Raw genomic sequence first — 17,948 nt, 5'->3', positions numbered from 1 at the left:
GACTCGTTTGCAATTGTGTATTATATGGGCCTTTCTGGTGAATTACATGAACATGTGGAATTATACACACAGTGACCCATCAGTTGACCGATTGTATATTCGAGACATCTGGTGATTTGCTTCCCTTGAAAGTCTGTTTATTCAAGACATCTTGTGATTTGTTTCCTTTAAGAGTATGTATTCGAGATGTTTGGTGGTTTGCTGCAAGGCAGGCAAAACAAGACCTTAAAAGATAATTGTTTTGCATACTTCGGATGGTGGTTAGGTTGTGGGGAGCATCATTGTATATAATTATTAATATTATTGGGTGGGGGTTCGTTGTTTTTTTAGCGCCTGTAACAAAGTTCCTGGTCCGATGATGGAGGTGTAGGGACTATGCCTACACATTTGTAATTCAGTATGTGTGTAGATGATTCTACGATATTTGATTTCATTATTCATAACAACAACAACAGCCCTAGATAAAAAACTGTAACCAGGTTCCTTTTGGAAGTCACGCCAACTCGCATATTAACAAAGCAGCACACAAACGAGCGGGGATCATTGGGATCGTTGTTCAAATCGGCGGTAAACAAGTATACAATGTTATTGATACAGCTAGCAGAGGGAATGTAACTGGGAGTTAGAGAGAATATACCGGGCCCATAACAACAGCACCCGATAAAACCTATATCCAAGTTCCTTTTAGAAATCACGCTATAGCTCACATTTATGCAACAAAGGAGCTCGCAGATGAAACAATTGTTCCGATCGTTGGTTAAATTGGCGATAAACATAATGATATTGGTACAGCTAGTAGAGAAAGGGTAAATGGTGGCTAGAGAGAATATACCCGCAACAACAACAACAGCCCCTGATAAAAACCTGTAACCAAGTTCCTTTTGGAAATCATGTCAACTCGCATAGTAACAAAGCCAGAGGTGGATCTGGAAGGGGGGGGGGGGGGGGGAACCAGGGGCCCGCCCCCAAAACGTTGGAATACAGCTTCAGTTATCATCTTCAAATTAATAAACCAACAAGTGAGAATCGCACTTTGCTGTTTTTCCCTGAACTCGGAATACTTTGGCCTAACCTCTGGTTTGGTCTATCTGCCGAAACATTGCGATTCAATACGTACATTTCCGTGTCAAGCAAGCAGCAACGGAAAAGCCCGATAGTAAGGATTTCCGAATGTGACAATTTATAAATAGTTTGACACTGTCACAGTTCAGAACATGTATATAAACAGCACAGAGGGCTGCACTCAATCCTGAAGTAGTAGATATGCTGATTTTCTTGAAGAAAAATATAGCCTAAAACATTTAGCCTGACAGCTGAAACTACTAAAGATCATTAAAAAGTTTATGCCTTCTGCTTTCATTAAAAAAACAAACACATAAATATTAAATTTAAATAATATCAACTATATTGCAATACCAGTGTTTCCCCTAGGGGCCGGAAGGACCCCGCACCGACCCCGTGAATTTCTTTACCGGGACCGTAAAAATTGTAACCATTAAAAAAAGGGACGAGTTCACTTCTGTGATTAATTCGCCAATATTATAAAAAATAAATAAAATGCAAATGCTAGTAGTCATAAATATACTAGTATTCCACAAATATGTACGTTGTTAGAGCCCGATGGCCAGTGAGGGGAAAACAAATAAACCATCATGATGATGATCAGGACTCACCCTGGATCAAAAATACCTGTAGCCAAAATATTAGCCAAATGGAATTTTTATTTGCCATATTGAAAATGCTTTAGCCAAACTTGTTTTACGCAGTACGGTATAGAGTATTTATATATGAATATGAAAATGCATCTTTTTCAGCTAATTGTATACAAACTGGAATAAATCTGAATAACAAAACCTCAATGGGGGTAGGGGTAGTTAATATATTACTTAGATTTTTCAGTATTTTTCAATGGTATGGAGCACAACCCCGGACTTGCCACTGTGCTCTGCCCGTCCCGTTCATGTCTAATCATCCTCTAACGCTCGGCGTCTTTTGACAGCTTCTTAGCCTTCCCCCACGTGGAGGGGGACCAAGTTACACAGATATGACACTGGTGTTCAAAACAACAAGAACGGCATGCCCGACATAACAAATGCTGGTCAAACTAGGGCAGTCATTTAAGACAACCCCCCTCGGCACACACAACCAACCCATTGGAGCCTGAGGAAGCCGTGTCAGACATTAAACCACCTGTGTAAACCACCCTCAAAAGACCTCGTATGACAGAGTAATTAAAACAAAATTACAAATTAATAAACAATTTGACAAAAGTTTACTAGAGCAAAACTCGAACACTGAAGCAATGGAGGACTGCAGAATCAAAAATGAAGATATACGGTCTACCCATGCACGGGGGTGTAGGTCATACATCCGGCAAGGGGAGATAATTCTGCAGTGGAGGTTATAACTCAGGGTCATATAGCATTGTTGTTGTGCTAGTACGGTAAGTTGAATAAGACTATTATTGATTACTGGTGTCCTTTACTTTTGACCTAGTGACCCAAAAGTTGCATGCACACAGCAAATAGTTTCCAGTTTTACATAACTTACCATGGTAACCAACAGTTTGCATTAGTTACCATGGTAACAGTTTTGAACTGGTTACCATGGCAACAGAATTAATAATTTTCATCTATCTTTTCTATGGGCATAGTACAATTATGTCACTGTACATTGGTTGTTTCTCAGTCCTTGAAAATTATTTTTGTTTTGAAATTTTCTTTGTGTTTTGCATTGGTTACCATGGTAACAGAATTCACAATTTTCACCCGCTTATTGTTATGTCATTATACAGTGATATGTATTCAAATAAATTAATTTGAAACATTTCTTATGGGAAAAGTTTCCTCTTTTTGCATTGATTACCATGGTAACAGAATTAATAATTTTCATTTGAAAATGACAGGAATTGAAAGGGCATATACTTTGTTGAAAACATGTGTTATTTGACTAACATATATAAAGTAAAAGAGAAAGTATACATATTTTATGTCTAGGTAATGTTGGACATAATGTCCACAATTTACAAAAATGTGTTGATGGTAGTATATGTGTATTTGACCCTATTATTCAAAAACAAATTGTTTGTTTACTTAATTATTTTTTTTAAATCAAGTAGTAAAGTTAATAAATCACAGCATAGACTTAAATTAAAATTAAAATATTCGTTTTAAATTAAAGTTTTTATAATTATTAATGAAAAAATGGGATACTGAAATTTGCAGCTGTTGCCATGGTAACATAAATAATATAACTGACTACAAAATGTTAGCATTACGTAGGTGGATATTCTTAGTATATGTGTGTGTACTTTCATGCCAACTGATTTTAATAATATTACTAAAAATGTATAATAGTTAATGTTGGACATTATGTTCATAATTTACAAAAAAGTGTTGATGGGCGAATGTGCATTTGACCATATTTTTCAGAAAAACATTGGCTGTCTACTTATTTTTTTCTTTAAATCAAGCAGTGTGGTTAATAAATCACAGCATAGACTTAAATTAAAAGACAAATATTAGTTTTAAATTAAAATTTTCATAATTATTATGAAAAAAATGGTATATTGAAATTTTCAGCTGTTGCCATGGTAACAAAAATAATATAGCTGACTACAAAATGTTAGCATTAAGTAGGTGGATATTCTTAGTATATGTGTGTTTAATTTCAAGTTAAAATGTCAACTAATTTTAATAATATTACAAAAAATGTATAATAGTTAATGTTGGACATTATGTTCATAATTTACAAAAAAAGTGTTGATGGGCGAAAAACAGTGACTGCAGGCCTTGACCGTAACTTTTTTCAGTGGTAGCCCATTGGGCTACCAGGTTATAAAAGCTAGTAGCTCTCAGTAAAAATTGGTAGCCCCATTACTTGAAAAAAACAAGAAGAGAAAAAACTCAAAATCATTTATTTTATTTAAACATGTTGTTTATGAGCAATATACTGTGAAATATATAATAATAATAATAATAATAATATTAATAATAATAATAATCCCTACATGTCTACCCACATTTAAAACTACTGGTTGGAAATTAACAAAACAAACTATTTTTTAAGGATGGCCTCAAAGGAGGGGTAAATATGGTATGAATTTTTCTTTTTACATCTAACCACCACCACCACCCAAAACCCAATGTATCCTACCTACAGTAACTTGTTTAATACGATTCCAGAAACACAGTAGTATTAGTTTTTAAAAACATTTTTTTTGTTTAGGCCTATAATCTTGTAATGAAGGCTTATATTATTGAAACACTTCATATGCTTTTCATGTGTAGAACTTGGTCCGAACAGACGTAGAAAGAAAATGTGATTCTTGAAAAAGGTATTTTAATGTGCGTCCTGCACTATAGTGTTGAACTGTCTGCTAATCGTACGACCCTGAAGATCGATATTGCATATTTTAATACTTAAAATGGCGGTAACTATCTTTAATAGGTGTCATTTCAAAGAATCTTAACAAAACTTGCCTTTATTCCAAAACAATAGCGTTTTTTACTGATGACAATAAACTTGTAAATGCCGTAAGGCCAAACCAAAAAAAATGATTTGTTTCCGGTCTACGTTGCGACCAAAATGGTCGCCAATGCGACCAAAATGTTGGCATGGAGACCGATTGAATTTATTATCATCGCCATCTGGCGACTGACTCCAAAAACGTCTAAGCATTAAATTATTTGCCATGTGCGTTCAGAGTCCTAGCAGCGAAAACAAATGAAATTTGTTGACATCATTGTGCAGTCGGAACATTTCACTATTTACGAAGTTGTCCGATTGATCACTGTAAATTCCGTATTAATTGTCGGTACAATTCGGAACTCATTGTTGATTTTAGTAATTTGGCGAAAACAATCCAGATACTTACAACACATTCATAAATGATACAAAATAAGTAGTGTCGCACTGTGGCGAGTAACATTTTAAGCTTGGCTAGTAAATTTTGTTTGTCCACTAGCCAAAGAAGAGTAAGTTATAAAACCGAGTGTAGAACACTGTTAATAACACGTGCTCTTATTAGGTACCACAGTAATTGGTCACACACGAGATCGCATGACAGTACGGTAACGTGTGTGGCGATTAAACGGCTTTTATTACAAACTGCTAAATACTGTAGGCCTATAGAGGAAAATATATCGTATTATCGTAACTCCAGTCATCTCATACATTGTAGGTTTATTTTCCAAAAACAACAACGTGCGATCTCAACAAAACAATAAAGGATTTCTCGATACCACATGCACAGACTACAAGTCATCGCGTTTTTTCCACATGCAAAGGTGAAGGTCATTTGAAGAAGACGTGGTACAATTTTCGTTGTTGGCTACTCCTTAAACAAAAATTGCAAGCTTAATAAATAGCTGGTAACAACCTTGCGGCAAGGTAGTAACTACCGCGTTTCGAGCTAGTATTTGGAACCTTTTTACAACCTTACCGCAAGCTTGCGACAAGCTTCTTGCAACCTTGCGACGAGCTGCTTGCAACGAGCTTCTTGCAACCTTGCCGCAAGCTTGTTGCATGCTTGCGACGATCTTCCTGCAAGCTTATTCAGTTTAAGCTAGTATTTGGAACCTTTTTACAACCTTGCCGCAAGCTTGCAGGAAGCTTGTTGCAACCTTGACGCAAGTTTGCGACGAGCTTCCCGCAAGCTTATTCAGTTTAAGCTAGTATTTGGAACCTTTTTACAACCTTGCCGCAAGCTTGCGACGAGCTTCCCGCAAGCTTGTTCAGTTTAAGCTAGTATTTGGAACCTTTTTACAACCTTGCTACGAGCTTCCCGCATGCTTGCGACGAGCTTCCCGCAAGCTTGCGACAAGCTACCCGTATGCTTGCGACGAGCTTCCTGCAAGCTTGCAACAAGCTTCCTGCAAGCTTGCGATGATCTACCTGCAAGCTTGCATCAGTGGCAGCCATCTTGCATCTTGTATAATGCTTTAAAAAAACAACAATGGTTTTAAAGTGAAAAACATGAACAGTTAAAACAAAAAAATAGGTGCTACATGTTGTCAGATACTTAGGCTACAAAATTAGTTTACCTGTCTGATAGACATGTTCCATTTATGTGGGATAGTCTTGACTAAACTAATATGCTAAAAAGCTCCTGTCCTATATTCTTCTTCTTCTTCTTGTTTTAGGTTATATTCCTCCACTCCTATATTCTTCTTCTTCTTCTTGTTTTAGGTTATATTCCTCCACTATCTGGAGATCCACACTGTGGTGTAAAGTCATTTGTTTGTTTCTTGTTTTCTTTTTTCTCCTGTTCCACCAAGCAGGATTCAACCAAACTTGGTCCAAATGATCCTCTTATAGACCTGACCAAGTGTTGTTATTTTTCAGGCCAATAAAAATTCCAAGCTGGCCGCCCTGGCCTCTGAATAACTGAGACATTTTTAACTTTTACTCAAGTTCCACCATGCAAATTTAAACCATATGTATTCCTAATGATCCTCTCATGGCCCTGACCAAGTTTGTTATTTTTTGGGCAGATTTAAAATCAAGATCGCTGCCCTGGCCTCTGATTGACAGAGACATTTTTTTGCTTCCTTTCAAGGTCCACCAGGCAGGTTTCAATCAAACTTAGTCCAAATGATTCTCTCATGACTTACTAAGTGTTGTTATTTTTGTGGCTGATTCAAAATCCAAGATGACCACCCTGGCCTCTGATTGGCTCAGACATTTTCAACATCTTCTCAAATTCCACCAGGCTAATTTCAACCAAACATGGCTAATGTCATCCTCTCATGGCCATGCATATGTTATTATTTTTGGGGCCAATTAAAAATCCAATCATTACAAGATGATTCTGTTTTAACCATATTGTATTATCATTCGTATGTATTAATATTAATTTTGTTTTAATTATTATTGTAAATACTATCTAAATCTGTAACATGTATGTTTGGTTGTTTAGCCACTGTTCCCACTGAATTTGATAAATCATATTAGAAGTTATGAATTAAAAAAAAATAACCATGAAAATGATTTGGACTTAGCTTTTTCTCGACAAGTGTAGATATGCTTTCACAGTTGAAGATATACATGCAGCAAGCTTACAAAAATGAAAACATGCTTGCGGGAAGCTTGCACAGTTGAAGATATGCATGCAGCAAGCTTGCAAAATGAAAACATGCTTGCGGGAAGCTTGCACAGTTGAAGATATGCTTGCAGCAAGCTAGCAAAAATGAAAACATGCTTGCGGGAAGCTTGCACAGTTGAAGATATGCATGCAGCAAGCTTGCGCATGCTTTCACAAATGAAAACATGCATGCAGCAAGCTTGCGCATGCTTTCACAAATGAAAACATGCATGCGGCAAGCTTGCAGAAATACTGACTACCTTACGCGAGCTAAATGTTAGCTTACAAATAGCTTGCATTGCTTGTACTACCTTGTAACAACCTTGTAACTACCTTGCAACAACCTAGCCGCAAGCATGCATTTTTGTTATAGGCCTAATACCCAGAATTTGTTAATTTGTAGCCTGTAGGAAGATATCAAAAAGTGGGGTGGGTGGGTACACACACGTATAAAATTAATACATAAACCATCGATGCCGCTTCCTACGCCAGTGATGTAGATAGGCCTATCAACTGCTGAGCATGGGTAATAATTAAATAAACGGAATATTCAAGAATAACCACAAACATTAAACAGTTCACATTTATTTCAGTGTTTCAGTTAATTGGGAATAAATTAATTTGAGTGATTTTAGCATGGGTCCGTTCAATAGGATAATAAACATTAAAACTATAAGTCCCTCCCACAGGGAACGCCTTAGCCAGAGTACTCTGACTGTAAGAGAGCTAGACAGACATTTGGACATAAACACGCTCTCATTATTTATGTCCAAATGTCCGTCTAGCTCTCTTACAGTTAGAGTACTCGGGTTAGGAACGCCTTTTTTATTACTATGAAATTTACTACAAGTTATTCATTTCTAAGCTGATTGATTTGTAAATTGCACACAAAATTATTATTGTTTTGTTATTTCCAATAGTTGGACAAAGCTGTGAAGTTTTTGTGCAGTCATCTACTGACTGGATAAATCTGTGAACTTCTTGTGCAAACATCTATTGACCAACTTGGACCAATTTGTGCAGTCATCCTCTGACAAAACTGGACAAAGCTGTGAAGTTTCTGTGCAGTCATCTACTGACTTTTATTGGTGAAAGGAATAGTTTGAACTTTTTTAGTTTTCCTGTCTTTTGAAAATGGCATGTGAAACTTAAAACTGACATTGACAGTGAGATTGTTTTTATTTCTCTCTGGCTGCAAAGAGTAAACTAAGATTTTCCAGACAGCTTGCCTTCATGTCTTTCATCTTGAGACAAACACATTTACGGTAGGGTTAACCTTTCTTTGAACTAAAAAAAACAAAAAAAAACAAAAACAAAAAACCTACCTGTTACCTGAAACAAACTTCTTCTTTTTTTGGCCTAAGCCAGTTATCCCAGACAGGGGATCGCCATGTTTGTTTGTGTTATTACGTGACACGATCAGATGTCATTTTGAGCGAGGATATCGCACAAAGCAATAGTAAATGATGAGAGAGATTTAATTAAAAATAATTTGTAAGAATGATTAATATGTTTAACATTGAAAACATTTGTCAATTTATACATTTCTTTAACATTATAATAGGTATTAATTTTTTAAATAATAATTTGACAATTTCTATAGGTAGGGTAGAAGGAAATAAACCGCGATTGAGTTATGGTTTAGTTTAGACTTCAGCTGGCGGCAAATAGTCTTGATAATATAAGGCATTAGTTATAAGTAGGTGTCAAAACAACGGGCCATGTTGTTGATTGTCATAAATGACTACGAATAGATAACCTATGACCCAAGTGGAAATTCTACGAACCCTGTATATCTGGCCACTGAATTACTTCAAATTATTTGTATTAGTCCGCTATGTTAAAAAAAATCATACCACTGACAAATATATTCCTTTGTTTCACTGAATCATATTGGGCAACCGCCACCTATTGGTCAGACTAGGGGAGCAATTAACAGTTTCAGCAACTCGTGGCAGTAGAGAGCGCACACATGAAAGGGTGGAATTTCAGACATCGATGTCTTAAATGTCTTGTTGATTGTGGAGTGATTGGACATGTTAAAACATTTGGTAGCCCGGGGGACTACCGGGGTTAGACAACTGGTAGTCCGAGTGAGAAATCGGTTAGCCAAAACACCCCGGGCTACCACTAAGGTCGAGCCCTGGACTGTCTAATATTAGTTTTTACTTAAAGTTTTCATAATTATTAATGAAAATATGGTATATTGAAATGTGCAGCTGTTGCCATGGTAACATGAATAATATAACTGACTACAAAATGCTATAATTGCATAGGTGGATCTTCCTCGTATGTGTGTGTGTGTAGTTTCATGTTGAAATGTCAACAGATTTTAATACTATTACTAGAAATATATAATAGTTAATGTTGGACATTATCTTCATAATTTACAAAAAAAGCGTGTAGATGACAGTATGTGCACTGCACCCAGTTATTCTGAAAAAAAATTGGCCGTCTACTTCATTTATTCTTTAAATCAATCACTATGGTTAATAAATCACAGCATACACTTAAATTAAAAGAAAAATAGTAGTTTTTAATTTATATTTTCTTAATTATTAATGAAAAAATTGTATATTGAAATTTGCAGCTGCAGTTGCCATGGTAACATAAATAAAATAACCGTCTACAAAATGCTATCATTACGTAGGTGGATCATGTTAAAATGTCGACAGAAGGTGAACAAACAAAAATGCATGTTTGGTGCTAGGTTGTTGCAAGGTACATGTAGTTACAAGGTTGTTACAAGGTAGTACAAGCAATGCAAGCTATTTGTAAGCTAACATTTAGCTCGCAAAAGGTAGTCAGTAATTCTGCAAGCTTGCCGCATGCATGTTTTCATTTGTGAAAGCATGCGCAAGCTTGCTGCATGCATATCTTCAACTGTGCAAGCTTCCCGCAAGCATGTTTTAATTTTTGCAAGCTTGCTGCATGCATATCTTCAAATGTGCAAGCTTCCCGCAAGCATGTTTTCATTTTGCAAGCTTGCTGCATGCATATCTTCAACTGTGCAAGCTTCCCGCAAGCATGTTTTAATCTTTGCAAGCTTGCTGCATGTATATCTTGAACTGTGAAAGCATCTCTACACTTGTGGAGAAAAAGCTATGTCCAAATAATTTTCATGGTTATTTTTTTTTAATTCATAACTTCTCATATGATTTATCAAATTCAGTGGAAACAGTGGCTAAACAACCAAACATACATGTAACAGATTTAGATAATATTTACAATAATAATTAAAACAAAATTAATATTAATACATACGAATGATAATGCAATATGGTTAAAACAGAATCATCTTGTAATGATTGGATTTTCAATTGACCCCAAAAATAATAACATGCATGGCCATGAGAGGACGACATGGGCCATGTTTGGTTGAAATTAGCCTGGTGGAATTTGAGAAGATGTTGAAAATGTCTGAGCCAATCAGAAGCCAGGGTGGCCATCTTGGATTTTGAATCAGTCCCAAAAATAGCAATACTTTGTCAGGTCCATGAGAGGATCATTTCAACCAAGTTTGGTTGAAACCTGGATGGTGGACCTTGAAAAGAAGTTTTTAAAAAGTCTCAGTCAATCGGAGGCCAGGCCAGCCATCTTGGATTTTGAATCGGCCTGAAAAATAACAATGCTTGGTCAAGGCCATGAGAGGATAATTTGGAATAGATTTGGTTAAAATCTGCTCATACGTGGACCATGCATGAGAAGTCAAAAACAACTCAGTCAATCAAAGGCCAGATTGGCCATCTTGGATTTTGAAACTGCCCCAAAAATAACAACTTTTGGTAATTAGTGCCATGAGAGGATCACTTGGACCGAATTTGATTGAAACCTGGCTGGTGGAACTTAAGAACTAAAAGTTCTCAGTTAATCTTGGATTTTGAATCAGCCACAAAAATAACAACACTTAGTAAGTCATGAGAGAATCATTTGGACTAAGTTTGATTGAAACCGGCCTGGTGGACCTTGAGAAGTAGCAAAAAAATGTCTCTGTCAATCAGAGGTCAGGGCAGCTATCTTGATTTTAAATCTGCCCGAAAAATAACAAACTTGGTCAGGGCCATGAGAGGATCATTAGGAATACATATGGTTGAAATTTGCATGGTAGAACTTGAGGAAAAGTAAAAAATGTCTCAGTTATTCAGAGGCCAGGGTCGCCATCTTGGAATTTTTATTGGACTGAAAAATAACAACACTTGGCCAGGTCTATAATAGGATCATTTGGACCAAGTTTAGTTGAATACTGCTTGGTGGAACAGGAGAAAAAAAGAAAACAAAAAGAAAGAAACAAATGACTTTACACCACAGTGTGGATCTCCAGATAGTGGAGGAATATAACCTAAAACAAGAAGAAGAAGAAGAATATAGGACCAGGAGCTTTTTAGGTTATTAGTTTAGTCAAGACTATCCCACATACATAGAACATGTCTATCATACAGGTAAATTAATTTTGTAGCCAATAAGTATCTGACAACATGTAGCACCTATTTTTTTGTTTTAACTGTTCATGTTTTTCACTTTAAAACCACTGTTGTTTTTTTAAAGAATTATGCAAGATGGCTGCCACTGATGCAAGCTTGTAGGTAGATCGTCGCAAGCTTGCAGGAAGCTCGTTGCAAGCGTGCCACTGATGATGGCGCAAGCTTGCGGGAAGTTCGTCGCAAGCTTGCAGGAAGCTTGTCGCAAGGTTGTAAAAAGGTTCCAAATACTAGCTTAAACTGAACAAGCTTGCCGAAAGCTCGTCACAAGCGTGCAGGAAGCTCGTTGCAAGCGTGTGAGAAGCTTGCGAGATGCTAGTTGCAAGCATGCAAGAAACTGGTCGCAAGCTTGCTGCAAGCATGCAACAAGCTGGTCGCATGGTTGTAAAAAGGTTCCAAATACTAGCTCGAAACGCGGTAGTTACTACCGTGTAAAATATGCTTCTACAACCTTGTCACAAGGTAGCTACCAGCTAGTTACCAGCTATTTATTAAGCTTGCAATTTTTGTTTGGGTATACCCAAACAAAAATTGCAAGCTTAATAAATAGCTGGTAACAACCTTGCGGCAAGGTAGTAACTACCGCGTTTCGAGCTAGTATTTGGAACCTTTTTACAACCTTGCCGCAAGCTTGCGACGAGCTTCTTGCAACCTTGCGACGAGCTTCCTGCAAGCTTATTCAGTTTAAGCTAGTATTTGGAACCTTTTTGCAACCTTGCCGCAAGCTTGCGACGAGCTTCCCGCAAGCTTGTTGCAAGCTTGTTGCAACCTTGCCGCAAGCTTGCGACGAGCTTCCCGCAAGCGTATTCAGTTTAAGCTAGTATTTGGAACCTTTTTACAACCTTGCTGCAAGCTTGCGACGAGCTTCCCGCAAGCTTGCGACAAGCTACCCGCACGCTTGCGACGAGCTTCCCGCAACCTTGCAACAAGCTTCCTGCAAGCTTGCGACGATCTACCTACAAGCTTGCATCAGTGGCAGCCATCTTGCATCTTGTATAATTCTTTAAAAAACACAACAATGGTTTTAAAGTGAAAAACATGAACAGTTAAAACAAAAAATAGGTGCTACATGTTGTCAGATACTTAGGCTACAAAATTAGCTTACCTGTCTGACAGACATGTTCCATTTATGTGGGATAGTCTTGACTAAACTAATATGCTAAAAAGCTCCTGGTCCTATATTCTTCTTCTTCTTCTTCTTTTAGGTTATATTCCTCCACTATCTGGAGATCCACACTGTGGTGTAGTGATTTGTTTGTTTTTTCTTGTTTTCTTTTTTCTACTGTTCCACCAAGCAGGATTCAACCAAACTTGGTCCAAATGATCCTCTTATAGACCTGACCAAGTGTTGTTATTTTTCAGGCCAATAAAAATTCCAAGATGGCCGCCCTGGCCTCTGAATAACTGAGACATTTTTAACTTTTACTCAAGTTCAACCATGCAAATTTAAACCATATGTATTCCTAATGATCCTCTCATGGCCCTGACCAAGTTTGTTATTTTTTCGGGCAGATTTAAAATCAAGATCGCTTCCCTGGCCTCTGATTGAAAGAGACATTTTTTTGCTTCTTTCAAGATCCACCAGGCAGGTTTCAATCAAACTTAGTCCAAATGATTCTCTCATGACTTACTAAGTGTTGTTATTTTTGTGGCTGATTCAAAATCCAAGATGGCCACCCTGGCCTCTGATTGGCTCAGACATTTTCAACATCTTCTTAAATTCCACCAGGCTAATTTCAACCAAACATGGCCCATGTCATCCTCTCATGGCCATGCATATGTTATTATTTATGGGGCCAATTGAAAATCCAATTATTACAAGATGATTCTGTTTTAACCATATTGTATTATCATTCGTATGTATTAATATTAATTTTGTTTTAATTATTATTGTAAATACTATCTAAATATGTAACATGTATGTTTGGTTGTTTAGCCACTGTTCCCACTGAATTTGATAAATCATATGAGAAGTTATGAATTAAAAAAAAAATAACCATGAAAATTATTTGGACTTATACATGCAGCAAGCTTACAAAAATGAAAACATGCTTGCGGGAATCTTGCACAGTTGAAGATATGCATGCAGCAAGCTTGCAAAATGAAAACATGCTTCCGGGAAGCTTGCACAGTTGAAGATATGCTTGCAGCAAGCTAGCAAAAATGAAAACATGCTTGCGGGAAGCTTGCACAGTTGAAGATATGCATGCAGCAAGCTTGCACATGCTTTCACAAATGAAAACATGCATGCAGCAAGCTTGCACATGCTTTCACAAATGAAAACATGCATGCGGCAAGCTTGCAGAAATACTGACTACCTTACGCGAGCTAAATGTTAGCTTGCAAATAGCTTGCATTGCTTGTACTACCTTGTAACAACCTTGTAACTACCTTGCAACAACCTAGCCGCAAGCATGCATTTTTGTTTGGGTATTCTTTAAATTTGGCAAAAAGAATGCAGCAGGATAAGGGTTAACAAACTTATTAAGTCATATCACCTGTACTAAGTATTAGGAAAACCAATGAACTACATGTATGTACTTATATACTAATATAATGTTAAAATAAATAATTTATAAAGTTTTTAATGCTTTAGAACTTTAATAGGTACAAGATGTGAACTGGAACACTAATTTGACTAATGTATTGATATTGGTCTTATTATTGAGAATCTCCTTTTTTCTATGCGAAACATTATTCCCACCCCAATTTACCCGTAAACAATTATCTAGATTATACCCTGTATCTAAAAAGTTATAAAAAAAAAAAAAAAATTAAAATAATAAAAATACAGCAACAAAGTAAAGTGAACTTACTTTTGACAGTCATGTTACATACAAATGAACCAGCTCCTGTTGGTCCATCAAGGCAAGACCATTCTCCAACATCTGTTGTAGTATTAAAAGATTGTATGGCAAGAACATTCTGTGTAGGTGATATCACAAGACTACTGTAGCCAGTTATTCCCCCAGATGGATCACATATCGTGTTTGCAGTGTTGCATATTATGACCTGTTGTGGTGATCCATCATTAGGTCGGATCCATCTGATTCCACTAACTATAGTGCCGGTTATTTTGCAGTTTATTGTTGTACTCTCTCCAGGTCTTCCACCACTTGTACAATCAATAGTTGTATTTGCAATGCCTGTAAAGTATATCAAACATAATTTTAGAAAATGTGTTGTTGTGTCACTATCGTGATATTTGTTTTCATCTCTGCTATACACATACCTTCATCTTTCTCTCCCCTTAAATTCTCTCTATCTTTTTCTTTGTTTGTTATACAGGTGCTGACCTTAGGTTTTACAATGTGGAACAGGACATATTTTTAGATACATGTATGTAATGGCAGTTTAAACATAGCTAACATTGCTTACAATTTCTGGATGTCCTAATGTTTGCAATAGCTCATGTACATATTAGATTAAAAAACATATATATATTTAAAGTATAACCATCCCAAACAAACAAATACTAGTATGATAATTTCATGGTTCGGACCCTGAAAGTCACTACCTTATAGTCATGTTATATAAGCTAGACAATTAACGTACATAATTTATGTGAATAAAATGCATAATATATAGATATACCCATATTATAAATATCACTTTATAACATCAAATATTGTATATTGGGAATAACTGGTTACTGTCTTAAGATAGTGGCTTTATTATGCGAACCTGAGCATAATAAAGCTGATATCTTAAGACAGTAACCTACAGGAATAGTCAGAAAATCATTATTTATTCCATTTTGTATACACAAATAGAATATTGTCAACCTAGTAAGCCTTTTGCTGTATGACGTCATACAAGATACATGACGTCATTCTTTTTAAGATGCTATATACATTCTGTCACATTCAAAAATCATTTCTATAAACTCTAATTTGTAAATAAATATAGCTTTGTATTGTTATCGCAAAGCTAAAAGTTATTTGTATTTACTGTACTAAAACAAATGATCAAAAGAGTGTGTTTATTAACAATCTAGTCTGAAATACTCGAGTTGACTCGGGCTTAATTATATCACATGACCATTCCGGAAAAAAAAGGAATAAAGTACAAAAATGTAAACAACCGACTTAAATAATAAAATAACCAGTGCAATATGATTCATTTGTATTCCTTGATATTAAATGTTATATATCACAGTTACAAATGATATATTCCGTTATTTTTAGATTTAACTGCAAATGAATCGCTCATTAACAATCCTTGCACATATAACTCAGGAATATAAAAATTGTAATCTGGTTATACTGTATAATTGCAGCTTTGATACATCCAAACACTAAACAATGTTTCACAATATTTTACATTTGAAAACTATCTCCAAAAGAATATTCCATCCATACAATTCAATTCACTGGAGGGTCATTCCGTGTCAAATCAACCAATGGGTTTAACCCCACCCCCTCCGATTTGGTTGAACTTTGGTTTCTAGAGATATTTTAGCTGAAAAAGCTTAATTTTCAAAGATGAGCTCAATCGGACCAGCGGTTTGGGTGCAACGGCCCGCCCATTTTGGCAAACAATCACGAAAATTGGGCTGAGGGGGATCTATATTTGAACATTCATAAATAACCACTGGTCCGATCTTGATGGGAATGGCATCTCTGGAATGGAAATTGCCCAATGATTCCAAATCTGCCATTAGTTTTTATGTAGATGTAAATTAAAAGAGTGATGACCTTTTGAATTTCACTTTGACCTTGAATTTTACCTTGTTGCCCTCGTGACCTTGAAATGGAAATTCGTCATAATTATATCCCAACATGTTTTCTACAAAATATAACAGAACTAGGTGTAATATTCCTCTGTAGTCCACAAAAGCAAATTGAAAAAACGTTTTTCCATGCAATATAACTTCAATTTAGTTAGTACTACTTCCTACGAACTATGAGCAGACATTGAATTTTCCTGAAATTTGTCGCACACATATTACTGACCACATTGAACAATAATTAAATTTGGAAATTAAAAAACTTTGAGCCATGCCCATTTTGACGATTTATGGCAAATTAAAAGAATATATAGCAAATATTGGAACATTGTAAGTATATACCCCAAACCTCAATTATAGATGATATATGTAACCATGTGGATTTTATTGTTTTAATGATTTTAGTATGCACAAAACACATGCACCTAAACCTTTGGCTAGGAGCTGTAGAGGCATGCATTTACCTGTCTAAACCTCTGACCTCTGACCAGGGACAGTGATGATAAACCAATAGATTGGCCAGCTGTGTTTGACCCACTTGGTGGCTATTCATCGTCACTCACCTGACATTTTTTCACCTGTCACGAACTGCACAAGCTAGCCACTCTCAATCTGCCTTTAAACTATACTGGAATAATTGATGTTTTGATGATTTTGATGATACCGCCCTAAAGCCCACAGCTGAAGGGTTTGTTTGACTATATATCCCTATTCTCCGGAATAAAGAACCCTATATAAAACCATCTTCACAGAGTCCAGTTGTCTGTTCAGGGGAAGTAACATATACACCGTAATTACAAAAATGTAGGCCCCTAACTGATCAGTTTCCATGTGTTATAATTAATGCATTCATTCTATGAAAACCTAGTCCATGGATATTGTTCTATGCTTTAGTACATAGTTACATTCATTTAACTCCAGGTAGAAGTTTCTGATCCCCTAAACCAGGGGTGGGGGGAAATAAAATTGTCAACCGGTCCCACTTGATTTCGTTGGGGGGGGGGGGGGGGGGAGAGAAAGGAATAAAAAAAAATAAGAACATTTAAAAGATATTTGCCAAATAGGTTTTTTTTAAATCATAGTGACATGTGTATAGTTTTATCTTGAATCATGAACACGAAACGATAAACATGAAACATTTTTTTAATTATTACATCAGTGAAATCCCCCCACAAATTGTATATATTTTACATAATGGAATATAAAAAAGGAATAAAAGTTATGAATTTTAATTCCCATATATGTATAAAAAGTACGAGTATTCAGTACTGCATGTGTCCTGAAAATTAATAAAAGATGGCACTGTTGAAGCGTTTGACAGCCTGAGCTAGCACATGTTTAGACAAAGAGAGTAATAACATCATCACTCCTTGGATGAAATTTGACCTCTACTGGTTCTAAAGATAACAGTACATACATGTAGCTGTTCTGCTCACTCCCACTTGTTAACAAAAAAGGTGGAAACCTTTTGTTAATTTTAAAATCCTCTATAATTATTGGATACACTACATTGAACAGTCAACAATAAATACATTTATAGATTATTTCAGTATATTTTACGCAGTTTGTATTGCACAAGTCTCTTGCTTCGGACTAGGAAACTCGACCCGACAGAGCTCCATACATAGGTGTTGTAAGATGTTGATTGTAACCAGTT

The 17,948-nt window shown here is 36.1% G+C and overlaps 1 protein-coding gene across 1 annotated transcript in view; it reads right to left on the bottom strand.

Moving 5' to 3' along the window:
* The window catches only part of LOC121367015, a gene marked incomplete at its 3' end in the record, with an annotated part of 124,665 nt that overhangs the window by 73,800 nt on the left and 32,917 nt on the right, over nucleotides 1-17,948 (bottom strand). The window contains exon 2 of the mRNA XM_041491219.1: nucleotides 14,379-14,708. Coding sequence (XP_041347153.1) covers nucleotides 14,379-14,708 — 330 coding nt within the window. The remainder of the gene's footprint in view (nucleotides 1-14,378; nucleotides 14,709-17,948) is intronic.

This window comes from Gigantopelta aegis, unplaced genomic scaffold, assembly GCF_016097555.1.
Source record: "Gigantopelta aegis isolate Gae_Host unplaced genomic scaffold, Gae_host_genome ctg830_pilon_pilon:::debris, whole genome shotgun sequence".
Classification (NCBI taxonomy): Eukaryota; Metazoa; Mollusca; class Gastropoda; order Neomphalida; family Peltospiridae; genus Gigantopelta; species Gigantopelta aegis.
Note: the sequence above shows the minus strand (reverse complement) of the source record. Positions and strands in the feature narration are given on the sequence as shown.